The sequence below is a fragment of the Oncorhynchus clarkii genome, chromosome 26 (genome assembly GCF_045791955.1).
Source record: "Oncorhynchus clarkii lewisi isolate Uvic-CL-2024 chromosome 26, UVic_Ocla_1.0, whole genome shotgun sequence".
Taxonomy (NCBI): domain Eukaryota; kingdom Metazoa; phylum Chordata; class Actinopteri; order Salmoniformes; family Salmonidae; genus Oncorhynchus; species Oncorhynchus clarkii.
Window position 1 is genome coordinate 36,207,501 of NC_092172.1, and position 13,994 is coordinate 36,221,494.

At 43.9% G+C, this 13,994-nt stretch overlaps 1 protein-coding gene across 1 annotated transcript in view; it reads left to right on the top strand.

Moving 5' to 3' along the window:
• LOC139384615 (centrosomal protein of 89 kDa-like) overlaps positions 1-13,994 on the top strand; it is a 194,617-nt gene that overhangs the window by 28,790 nt on the left and 151,833 nt on the right. Inside the window, exons 8-12 of the mRNA XM_071129434.1 lie at positions 5,676-5,739; positions 6,221-6,310; positions 7,973-8,173; positions 8,588-8,730; positions 11,933-11,983. Of these exons, the coding sequence (XP_070985535.1) occupies positions 5,676-5,739; positions 6,221-6,310; positions 7,973-8,173; positions 8,588-8,730; positions 11,933-11,983 (549 nt within the window). The remainder of the gene's footprint in view (positions 1-5,675; positions 5,740-6,220; positions 6,311-7,972; positions 8,174-8,587; positions 8,731-11,932; positions 11,984-13,994) is intronic.

Genomic DNA, 13,994 nt, shown 5'->3' on the forward strand with positions numbered 1-13,994 from the left:
TCGTGGTATCCAATTGTTGTAGTAGCTACTATCTTGTCTCATCGCTACAACTCCCGAACGGGCTCGGGAGAGACGAAGGCTGAATGTCATGCGTCCTCCGATACACAACCCAACCAGCCGTACTGCTTCTTAACACAGCGCGTATCCAACCCGGAAGCCAGCCGCACCAATGTGTCGGAGGCTACACCGTGCACCTGGCAACCTTGGCTAGCGCGCACTGCGCCCGGCCCGCCACAGGAGTCGCTGGTGCGCGATGAGACAAGGAGATCCCTACCGACCAATCCCTCCCTAACCCGGACGACGCTAGGCCAATTGTGCGTCGCCCCACGGACCTCCCGGTCGCGGCCGGTTACGACAGAGCCTGGGCGCGAACCCAGGGACTCTGATGGCACAGCTGGCGCTGCAGTACAGCGCCCTTAACCACTGCGCCACCCGGGAGGCCGAGGGAAGTATTTTTTAATGATTTTATTTCTTTCTGTAGAGACCCACCCCAATGCCATTTCTCTCCTGTTCTATTGGTTTTCATATCAACTTTCTTTCTGTAGAGACCCACCCCAATGCCATTTCTCTCCTGTTCTATTGGTTTTCATATCAACTTTCTTTCGTTGTCCAGAAGACAAAGGCACAATCCTGGTTAAATTATCAACCCATCCTGGTTATATTATCAACCCACCCTGGTAATATTATCAACCCATCCTGGTCATATTATCGACCCGTCCTGGTCATATTATCGACCCATGCTGGTCTTGTTATCGACCCATCCTGGTCATATTATCAGCCCATCCTGGTCATATTATCAACCCATCCTGGTTATATTATCAACCCGTCCTGGTCCTATTATCAACCCGTCCTGTTCATATAATCAACCCGTCCTGTTCATATAATCAACCCATCCTGGTCATATTAACAACCCATCCTGGTCATGTTATCAACCCATCCTGGTCATGTTATCAACCCATCCTGGTCATGTTATCAACCCATCCTGGTCCTATTATCAACCCATCCTGGTCCTATTATCAACCCATCCTGGTCATATAATCAACCCATCCTGGTCATATTAACAACCCATCCTGGTCATATTATCAACCCATCCTGGTCATATTAACAACCCATCCTGGTCATTAACAACCCATCCTGGTCATATAATCAACCCATCCTTTTCATATAATCAACCCATCCTGGTCATATTAACAACCCATCCTGGTCATGTTATCAACCCATCCTGGTCATATAATCAACCCATCCTGGTCATATTAACAACCCATCCTGGTCATATTATCAACCCATCCTGGTCATATTAACAACCCATCCTGGTCATTAACAACCCATCCTGGTCATATAATCAACCCATCCTTTTCATATAATCAACCCATCCTGGTCATATTAACAACCCATCCTGGTCATGTTATCAACCCATCCTGGTCATGTTATCAACCCATCCTGGTCATGTTATCAACCCATCCTGGTCATGTTATCAACCCATCCTGGTCCTATTATCAACCCATCCTGGTCCTATTATCAACCCATCCTGGTCATATAATCAACCCATCCTGGTCATATTATCAACCCATCCTGGTCATATAATCAACCCATCCTGGTCATATTAACAACCCATCCTGGTCATATTAACAATCCAGCCTGGTCATATTAACAACCCATCCTGGTCATATTATCAACCCATCCTGGTCATATTAACAACCCATCCTGGTCATTAACAACCCATCCTGGTCATATTATTGACCCATCCTGGTCATTATCGACCCATCCTGTTCATATTATCAACCCATCCTGGTCTTGTTATCAAGCCATCCTGGTCATATTATCAGCCCATCCTGGTCATATTATCAACCCATCCTGGTTATATTATCAACCCGTCCTGGTCCTATTATCAACCCATCCTGTTCATATAATCAACCCATCCTGGTCATATTAACAACCCATCCTGGTCATATTAACAATCCAGCCTGGTCATATTAACAACCCATCCTGGTCATATTATCAACCCATCCTGGTCATATTAACAACCCATCCTGGTCATTAACAACCCATCCTGGTCATATTATTGACCCATCCTGGTCATTATTGACCCATCCTGGTCATATTATCAACCCATCCTGGTCTTGTTATCAAGCCATCCTGGTCATATTATCAGCCCATCCTGGTCATATTATCAACCCATCCTGGTTATATTATCAACCCGTCCTGGTCATATTATCGACCCATCCTGGTCATATCAACCCATCCTGGTCTTGTTATCAACCCATCCTGGTCATAATATCGACCCATCCTGGTCATATTATCAACCCATCTGGTCATGTTATCAACCCATATTATCAACCCATCCTGGTTATATTATCAACCCATCCTGGTTATATTTTCAACCCATCCTGGTCCTATTATCAACCCATCCTGGTCCTATTATCAACCCATCCTGGTCCTATTAACAACCCATCCTGGTCATATTATTATCAACCCATCCTGGTCATATTATTATCAACCCATCCTGGTCATATTATTATCGACCCATCCTGGTCATATTATTATCAACCCATCCTGGTTATATTATTATCAACCCATCCTGGTCATATTATTATCATCCCATCCTGGTCATATTATTATCATCCCATCCTGGTTATATTATTATTTTTTATTTCACCTTTATTTAACCAGGTAGGCTAGTTGAGAACAAGTTCTCATTTGCAACTGCGACCTGGCCAAGATAAAGCATAGCAGTGTGAACAGACAACACAGAGTTAGTTACACATGGAGTAAACAATTAACAAGTCAGTAACGCTGTAGAAAAAAAGGGGGAGTCTATATACACTGTGTGCAAAAGGCATGAGGAGGTAGGCGAATAAGTACAATTTTGCAGATTAACAACACTGGAGTGATAAATGATCAGATGGTCATGTACAGGTAAGAGATATTGGTGTGCAAAAGAGCAGAAAAGTAAATAAATAAAAACAGTATGGGGATGAGGTAGGTAAAATGGGTGGGTTGTTAACCGATAGACTATGTACAGCTGCAGCGCTCGGTTAGCTGCTCAGATAGCAGATGTTTGAAGTTGGTGAGGGAGATAAAAGTCTCCAACTTCAGCGATTTTTGCAATTCGTTCCAGTCACAGGCAGCAGAGAACTGGAACGAAAGGCGGCCAACTGAGGTGTTGGCTTTAGGGATGATCAGTGAGATACACCTGCTGGAGCGCGTGCTACGGATGGGTGTTGCCATCGTGACCAGTGAACTGAGATAAGTCGGAGCTTTACCTAGCATGGACTTGTAGATGACCTGGAGCCAGTGGGTCTGGCGACGAATATGTAGCGAGGGCCAGCCGACTAGAGCATACAAGTCGCAGTGGTGGGTGGTATAAGGTGCTTTAGTGACAAAACGGATGGCACTGTGATAAACTGCATCCAGTTTGCTGAGTAGAGTGTTGGAAGCAATTTTGTAGATGACATCGCCAAAGTCGAGGATCGGTAGGATAGTCAGTTTTACTTGGGTAAGTTTGGCGGCGTGAGTGAAGGAGGCTTTGTTGCGGAATAGAAAGCCGACTCTTGATTTGATTTTCGATTTTAGATGTTTGATATGAGTCTGGAAGGAGAGTTTACAGTCTAGCCAGACACCTAGGTACTTATAGATCTCCACATATTCTAGGTCGGAACCATCCAGGGTGGTGATGCTAGTCGGGCGTGCAGGCAGCGAACGGTTGAAAAGCATGCATTTGGTTTTACTAGCGTTTAAGAGCAGTTGGTGGCCACGGAAGGAGTGTTGTATGGCATTGAAGCTCGTTTGGAGGTTAGATAGCACTGTGTCCAAGGACGGGCCGGAAGTATATAGAATGGTGTCGTCTGCGTAGAGGTGGATCAGGGAATCGCCCGCAGCAAGAGCAACATCATTGATATATACAGAGAAAAGAGTCGGCCCGATGGATTGAACCCTGTGGCACCCCCATAGAGACTGCCAGAGGACCGGACAGCATGCCCTCCGATTTGACACACTGAACTCTGTCTGCAAAGTAATTGGTAAACCAGGCAAGGCAGTCATCCGAAAAACCGAGGCTACTGAGTCTGCCGATAAGAATATGGTGATTGACAGAGTCGAAAGCCTTGGCAAGGTCTATGAAGACGGCTGCACAGTACTGTCTTTTATCGATGGCGGTTATGATATCGTTTAGTACCTTGAGCGTGGCTGAGGTGCACCCGTGACCGGCTTGGAAACCAGATTGCACAGCGGAGAAGGTACGGTGGGATTCGAGATGGTCAGTGACCTGTTTATTGACTTGGCTTTCGAAGATCTTAGATAGGCAGGGCAGGATGGATATAGGTCTGTAACAGTTTGGGTCCAGGGTGTCTCCCCCTTTGAAGAGGGGGATGACTGCGGCAGCTTTCCAATCCTTGGGGATCTCAGACGATATGAAAGAGAGGTTGAACAGGCTGGTAATAGGAGTTGCGACAATGGCGGCGGATAGTTTCAGAAATAGAGGGTCCAGCATCAACCCATCCTGGTCATATTATTATCAACCCATCCTGGTCCTGTTATCAACCCATCCTGGTCATATTATTATCAACCCATCCTGGTCCTGTTATCAACCCATCCTGGTCCTGTTATCAACCCATCCTGGTCATATAATCAACCCATCCTGGTCATATAATCAACCCATCCTGGTCATATTATTATCAACCCATCCTGGTCATATTATTATCAACCCATCCTGGTCATATTATCAACCCATCCTGATCATATTATTATCAACCCATCCTGGTCATATAATCAACCCATCCTGGTCATATTATCAACCCATCCTGGTCATATTATCAACCCATCCTGATCATATTATTATCAACCCATCCTGGTCATATTATTATCAACCCATCCTGGTCATATTATCAACCCATCCTGGTCATATTATAATCAACCCATCCTGGTCATATTATTATCAACCCATCCTGGTCATATTATCAACCCATCCTGATCATATTATTATCAACCCATCCTGGTCATATTATTATCAACCCATCCTGGTCATATTATTATCAACCCATCCTGGTTATATTATTATCAACCCATCCTGGTTATATTATTATCAACCCATCCTGGTCATATTATTATCAACCCATCCTGGTCCTGTTATCAACCCATCCTAGTCATATAATCAACCCATCCTGGTCATATTATTATCATCCCATCCTGGTTATATTATTATCAACCCATCCTGGTTATATTATTATCAACCCATCCTGGTCATATTATTATCAACCCATCCTGGTCATATTATTATCAACCCATCCTTGTCATATTATTATCAACCCATCCTGGTCATATTATAATCAACCCATCCTGGTCATATAATCAACCCATCCTGGTCATATTATTATCATCCCATCCTGGTCATATTATTATCAACCCATCCTGGTCATATTATAATCAACCCATCCTAGTCATATTATTATCAACCCATCCTGGTCATATTATAATCAACCCATCCTGGTCATATAATCAACCCATCCTGGTCATATTATTATCAACCCATCCTGGTCGTATTGGGAGTACTGGAGTTGGGCTTTTGGGGGTAATGGAGGACTGGAGTTGGACTGTGCATTCATATCTCTCTCTCGATCTTTATCTCTCTCTCTTTCTTTCTCTCATGATCCCTCTTACAATCCCTCTCTCTCCCCCAGGCCACACCGTCCAAACTGGAGCAGAGGCCTTCGTCTTGGTCTCGTAGAAGCATGCCTTCCCCAGGTAAGGACTTGTCTTTGGCCCAGTGAGACCGCTTATAAAAACACTCCCATTTCATTTGCCAAATGGTAGGATTATAATTCCCATCCTTTCCATACCAGCTCTCTATCACCTAGTCTAGATCAGCCTACTGTCTATCACCTAGTCTAGATCAGCCTACTGTCTATCACCTAGTCTAGATCAGCCTACTGTCTATCACCTAGTCTAGATCAGCCTACTGTCTATCACCTAGTCTAGATCAGCCTACTGTCTATCACCTAGTCTAGATCAGCCTACTGTCTATCACCTAGTCTAGATCAGCCTACTGTCTATCACCTAGTCTAGATCAGCCGTCAGTCTAACACTGTGAGGGCAGCTAATATCTCTCTCCTCTCTCTCTATCCACTCTTTCTCTCCCCTCTCTTTGTCTTTCTAATTGCCAGTAGTTGTATGTTTCAGAGGGAGGTGATGAGAGGAAGTACACCTTAACTACTTCTTCTCTCAGATTTGACAGAAGAAAGCTTCCGTGCATCTAAGAAGAGGTCTTCAGCCCAGAAGACCAAGAGTTCAGGAAGCAGGAGAGATGGACCATCAGGTAGATAGTCATCCTTAGAGTCGGTCAGGACACAGTCGTCCTTAGAGTCAGTCAGGACACAGTCATCCTTAGAGTCGGTCAGGACACAGTCGTCCTTAGAGTCGGTCAGGACACAGTCATTCTTAGTCAGTCAGGACACAGTCATCCTTAGAGTCGGTCAGGACACAGTCATCCTTAGAGTCGGTCAGGACACAGTCATCCTTAGTCAGTCAGGACACAGTCGTCCTTAGTCAGGACACAGTCATTCTTAGTCAGTCAGGACACAGTCATCCTTAGAGTCGGTCAGGACACAGTCGTCCTTAGTCAGTCAGGACACAGTCGTCCTTAGTCAGTCAGGACACAGTCATCCTTAGAGTCGGTCAGGACACAGTCATCCTTAGAGTCGGTCAGGACACAGTCGTCCTTAGAGTCGGTCAGGAGACAGTCATTCTTAGTCAGTCAGGACACAGTCGTCCTTAGAGTCGGTCAGGACACAGTCGTCCTTAGAGTCGGTCAGGACACAGTCATCCTTAGAGTCGGTCAGGAGACAGTCGTCCTTAGAGTCGGTCAGGACACAGTCATTTTTAGTCAGTCAGGACACAGTCATTCTTAGTCAGTCAGGACACAGTCGTCCAGAGTCGGTCAGGACACAGTCATTCTTAGTCAGTCAGGACACAGTCATTCTTAGTCAGTCAGGACACAGTCATCCTTAGAGTCGGTCAGGAGACACAGTATTATTATATCTGTGTTGTCTGGACCTCACAGTATTATTATATCTGTGTTGTCTGGACCTCACAGTATTATTATATCTGTGTTGTCTGGACCTCACAGTATTATTATATCTGTGTTGTCTGGACCTCACAGTATTATTATATCTGTGTTGTCTGGACCTCACAGTATTATTATATCTGTGTTGTCTGGACCTCACAGTATTATTATATCTGTGTTGTCTGGACCTGGCCTCACTTTTCCTCTTTGCTTGCTGTCACTCTGTCTGTGTGTCTCTGTCTGTGTGTCTCTGTCTGTGTGTCTCTGTCTGTGTGTCTCTGTCTGTGTGTCTCTGTCTGTGTCTCTGTCTGTGTGTCTCTGTCTGTGTGTCATTGTGTGTCTCTGTCTGTGTGTCTCTGTCTGTGTGTCTCTGTCTGTGTGTCTCTGTCTGTGTGTCATTGTGTGTCTCTGTCTGTGTGTCTCTGTCTGTGTGTCTCTGTCTGTGTTTCTCTGTCTGTGTGTCATTGTGTGTTTCTGTCTGTGTGTCTCTGTCTGTGTGTCATTGTGTGTCTCTGTCTGTGTGTCTCTGTCTGTGTGTCTCTGTCTGTGTGTCATTGTGTGTTTCTGTCTGTGTGTCTCTGTCTGTGTGTCTCTGTCTGTGTGTCATTGTGTGTTTCTGTCTGTGTGTCTCTGTCTGTGTGTCTCTGTCTGTGTGTCATTGTGTGTCTCTGTCTGTGTGCCTCTGTCTGTGTGTCATTGTGTGTCTCTGTCTGTGTTTCTCTGTCTGTGTGTCATTGTGTGTCTCTGTCTGTGTGCCTCTGTCTGTGTGTCATTGTGTGTCTCTGTCTGTGTTTCTCTGTCTGTGTGTGTCTCTGTCATTGTGTGTCTGTGTTTCTCTGTCTGTGTGTGTCTGCGTGTCTGTGTCTGTGTGTGTTGTGTCTTGCTGTGCTGTGCCATACACCTTGCCACACTCAGAGGCCAGCAGTGCCTACAGAGAGGTTCTGGACATGCAGAAGGAGATGGTTCGGTCTTTAACAGAGCAGAACCAGGCCCTGGGGGCAGACAGGAGGGTGCTGGAGCAGAGGTGTACAGAACAGAGCCTGCAGCTGCAGAGGAGCCACCAGAGGGTCCAGAGTCTGGAGCGGGAACTCAGCAAGGCCCCTGTCCCTACAGCAGGTGGGGTGGATACTGGGGGGTGAGGGGGCAAGAGGGGAGAGGACCTAAGGTGGGGTGGAAGGGGGGGACAAGGAGAGAAAAACCCTGGGGCCGTGAGAGACAGGAGGGGAGGAGGTGAGAGACTGGGGCCCGTGAGAGACAGCAGGGGAGGAGGGGAGAGACTGGGGGCCGTGAGAGACAGAAGGGGAGAGACTGGGGGCCGTGAGAAACTGGGTAGGGGAGGGGAGAGACAGGGGGCTGTGAGAGACGGGGTAGGGGAGGGGAGAGACTGGGGACCTACAACCCGACTATGGAAGCCAGCTCTCAGGATTTCTCAGTTTGTTATCAACTGGATCTCTGGATGTACCTGGATAAGAGGTGTTCTGCATTGTACTTCCTGTGTGGACCAGACACTGACTGTAGCTCCCCCTGTAGGTGAACAGGCAGAGCTGCTGAGTCTAAGGCAGCAAGCCCAGGAGGTGGTAGACGAGAACGACAGCCTGAAGATGACCGTCCATCGCCTCAATGTGGAGCTCAGCCGCTACCAGACACGCTTCAGACCCCTGGGCAAAGAAGAGGTAACTATAACTACCCTAACTATAACTACCCTAACTATACCTACCCTAACTATAACTATACCTACCCTAACTATACCTACCCTAACTATAACTACCCTAACTATAACTATAACTACCCTAACTATAACTATACCTACCCTAACTATAACTATAACTACCCTAATTATAACTACCCTAACTATAACTACCCTAACTATAACTATAACTACCCTAACTATAACTATAACTACCCTAACTATAACTATAACTACCCTAACTATAACTATACCTACCCTAACTATAACTACCCTAACTATATCTTCCCTAACTATAACTACCCTAACTATAACTACCCTAACTATGACTATACCTACCCTAACTATACCTACCCTAACTATAACTATAACTACCCTAACTATAACTACCCTAACTATACCTACCCTAACTATAACTATACCTACCCTAACTATACCTACCCTAACTATACCTATACCTACCCTAACTATAACTATAACTACCCTAACTATACCTACCCTAACTATAACTATAACTACCCTAACTATACCTACCCTAACTATAACTATACCTACCCTAACTATAACTATACCTACCCTAACTATAACCAAAACTACCCTAACTATAACTACCCTAACTATAACTACCCTAACTATAACTATAACTACCCTAACTATAACTATAACTACCCTAACTATAACTATAACTACCCTAACTATAACTATAACTACCCTAACTATAACTACCCTAACTATACCTATAACTACCCTAACTATACCTACCCTAACTATAACTATAACTACCCTAACTATACCTACCCTAACTATAACTATAACTATACTGTACCTACCCTAACTATAACTATACCTACCCTAACTATAACTATACTATACCTACCCTAACTATAACTATACCTACCCTAACTATAACTATACTATACCTACCCTAACTATAACTATACCTACCCTAACTATAACTATAACTATACTGTACCTACCCTAACTATACCTACCCGAACTATAACTATAACTACCCTAACTATAACTACCAGACAGCCCTGGGCAAAGAAGAGGTAACTGGATGGTTCTGGATGTATTGATGTACTGTAGTAATGTGGTTCTGGATGTATTGATGTACTGTAGTTACTGTAGTAATGTGGTTCTGGATGTATTGATGTACTGTAGTAATGTGGTTCTGGATGTATAGATGTACTGTAGTAATGTGGTTCTGGATGTATTGATGTACTGTAGTTACTGTAGTAATGTGGTTCTGGATGTATTGATGTACTGTAGTTACTGTAGTAATGTGGTTCTGGATGTATAGATGTACTGTAGTAATGTGGTTCTGGATGTATTGATGTACTGTAGTAATGTGGTTCTGGATGTATAGATGTACTGTAGTAATGTGGTTCTGGATGTATAGATGTACTGTAGTAATGTGGTTCTGGATGTATAGATGTACTGTAGTAATGTGGTTCTGGATGTATAGATGTACTGTAGTTACTGTAGTAATGTGGTTCTGGATGTATTGATGTACTGTAGTAATGTGGTTCTGGATGTATAGATGTACTGTAGTAATGTGGTTCTGGATGTATTGATGTACTGTAGTAATGTGGTTCTGGATGTATAGATGTACTGTAGTAATGTGGTTCTGGATGTATAGATGTCCTGTAGTAATGTGGTTCTGGATGTATTGATGTACTGTAGTAATGTGGTTCTGGATGTATAGATGTACTGTAGTAATGTGGTTCTGGATGTATAGATGTACTGTAGTAATGTGGTTCTGGATGTATAGATGTACTGTAGTTACTGTAGTAATGTGGTTCTGGATGTATTGATGTACTGTAGTAATGTGGTTCTGGATGTATAGATGTACTGTAGTAATGTGGTTCTGGATGTATAGATGTACTGTAGTAATGTGGTTCTGGATGTATAGATGTACTGTAGTAATGTGGTTCTGGATGTATTGATGTACTGTAGTTACTGTAGTAATGTGGTTCTGGATGTATTGATGTACTGTAGTAATGTGGTTCTGGATGTATTGATGTACTGTAGTTACTGTAGTAATGTGGTTCTGGATGTATTGATGTACTGTAGTAATGTGGTTCTGGATGTATAGATGTACTGTAGTAATGTGGTTCTGGATGTATTTATGTACTGTAGTAATGTGGTTCTGGATGTATAGATGTACTGTAGTAATGTGGTTCTGGATGTATAGATGTACTGTAGTAATGTGGTTCTGGATGTATTGATGTACTGTAGTAATGTGGTTCTGGATGTATAGATGTACTGTAGTAATGTGGTTCTGGATGTATAGATGTACTGTAGTAATGTGGTTCTGGATGTATAGATGTACTGTAGTAATGTGGTTCTGGATGTATAGATGTACTGTAGTTACTGTAGTAATGTGGTTCTGGATGTATTGATGTACTGTAGTAATGTGGTTCTGGATGTATAGATGTACTGTAGTAATGTGGTTCTGGATGTATAGATGTACTGTAGTAATGTGGTTCTGGATGTATTGATGTACTGTAGTTACTGTAGTAATGTGGTTCTGGATGTATTGATGTACTGTAGTAATGTGGTTCTGGATGTATTGATGTACTGTAGTTACTGTAGTAATGTGGTTCTGGATGTATTGATGTACTGTAGTAATGTGGTTCTGGATGTATTGATGTACTGTAGTAATGTGGTTCTGGATGTATTGATGTACTGTAGTTACTGTAGTAATGTGGTTCTGGATGTATAGATGTACTGTAGTAATGTGGTTCTGGATGTATTGATGTACTGTAGTTACTGTAGTTACTGTAGTAATGTGGTTCTGGATGTATTGATGTACTGTAGTAATGTGGTTCTGGATGTATAGATGTACTGTAGTTACTGTAGTAATGTGGTCTTGGATGTATAGATTTACTGTAGTAATGTGGTTCTGGATGTATAGATGTACTGTAGTAATGTGGTTCTGGATTTATTGATGTACTGTAGTAATGTGGTTCTGGATGTATAGATTTACTGTAGTAATGTGGTTCTGGATGTATAGATGTACTGTAGTAATGTGGTTCTGGATTTATTGATGTACTGTAGTAATGTGGTTCTGGATGTATAGATTTACTGTAGTAATGTGGTTCTGGATTTATTGATGTACTGTAGTAATGTGGTTCTGGATGTATAGATGTACTGTAGTAATGTTTTCTCTCCATGTCTTTCAGAGCTCCAGGACCCATGGCCTGCCACTTAAAGGATCTGCTCCTCCCTGGCTGGTCAGTCACTCAGACATTCTCATGGATTCCTCCTCTAGAAACAGTGGCATTGTCTTCTGCTATGTATACCAGTGAATTATGAGCCCTATCCTTAGCTACCCTCAGCGATCCTTAGCTATCCCTGGCGATCCTTAGCTACCCTCAGCGATCCTTAGCTGTCCCTGGCGATCCTTAGCTACCCTCAGCGATCCTTAGCTATCCCTGGCGATCCTTAGCTACACTCAGCGATCCTTAGCTGTCCCTGGCGATCCTTAGCTATCCCTGGCTATCCTTAGCTATCCCCGGCAATCCTTAGCTATCCCCGGCGATCCTTAGCTATCCCTGGCGATCCTTAGCTATCCCTGGCGATCCTTAGCTATCCCCGGCGATCCTTAGCTATCCCCGGCGATCCTTAGCTATCCCCGGCGATCCTTAGCTATCCCTAGCGATCCTTAGCGATCCTTAGGGCTCAGGCACACCAATAGCGTTTGCTGGCCGAGAGTACTTAGCACCACTGAACGTAATTTGCGAACCGATTGCTATCCTTAGCAATCCTTAAAGCCCAGTTCAGAGACAACAGACGACATGAGACGAGAATAGATAAAACTAGCTAGTTTTAGAATGTTGTGTTGTACGACAGCTGACGAACGACGGGGCATTCGGATCAAGGAGACGAGACGTGCAGTTGAGACCATTTCCGCGATGACGTAATCCTCGTTACGTCGCCGTGATGAAACAAAGTTGCTACTTGTTATAGTTACTGTAACTAACGAGTATCATGAAATACGTGTCACAGTGTAGACTTTATGACTCGTCAGATGAATATCGGCAAGCTAGGCTAGCTATCTGCGGCAGAACAGGTAGGTCGATGTCTGTTTGGTTAGCTAGCTAGCTGCTTGGCTGTGTGCAGAACATCAGTTCACTGGCTTCTGATTGTCTAAATGGATCCGGCTCGTCTCAAGACTTTAGCTGAAGGTATGTGACCTGTTGAATGTCGGAAACTCCAGCCGACGACATGAGACGTTTTAAAAACCGGACCGTTCAGATCAAGCAAACTTTGTTCTGGAACTCCTTCAGACCGTCGTGTTGTCTCGTCTTGCGTATCTGAACTAAACACAGTTTAGCGATCGATCTTTGGATTCCTTTCTCTGCATGTTGAACGAGTGGATTACTCAAAATCGATGGCGCCAACTAAACAGACTTTTTGGGATATAAAATAACGATTTTATCTAACAAAATAACACTACATGTTGTAGCTGGGACCCTTTGGATGACAAACCAGAGGAAGATTTCCAAAACTAAGTTAATATTTAAATCGCCTTTTGTGAATTTATGAAACCTGTGCCGGTGGAAAAATATTTTGATGTTGGGCGCCGTCCTCAAACAATCTCATGGCGTGTTTTCTCTGTAAAGCGTATTGTAAATCGGACAGTGCATTTAGATTAACAAGAATATAATCTTTTAAGTTTCGCACTTTTCGCCCTGAATGTGGATCTAGCGTTCGTCTGCCGATCATTTCAGAGCGCTGTGTTTTAGGGACCGCTCACTGTAGACAACTGACTGCCAACATTTTTCACGCAACTCTACATGTATAATCGGTGCGCCCTTGGTTCGAAAATTACATTCAAATGTACTGAGTACTATCGGCCAGAAAACACTATTGGTATGTCTGAGCACTTAGCGTTCCTTAGTGTTCCTTAGCAATCCTCAGCAATTCTAATATCCTAAACTGTTGTTTGTTCTTCACTGATGTCAGAACTGTCACACTAGCAAAGCCAGGGACTCTCTTCTCCTCTTCTCTTCTCCCCTCTCCTCTCTTCCCCTTTTATCCTCTCTCCTCTCCTCTTCTCCTGCCCTCTTCTTCCTTCTCTCTTTCCTCCCCTGATATCTGATGTACTCACTACAGTGGGTGTTCCCTCTCTCTCCTCTCTCCTCCCCTGATATCTGATGTACTCACTACAGTGGGTGTTCTCTCTCTCCTCCCCTGATATCTGATGTACTCACACCAGTGGGTGTTCTCTCTCTCCTCCCT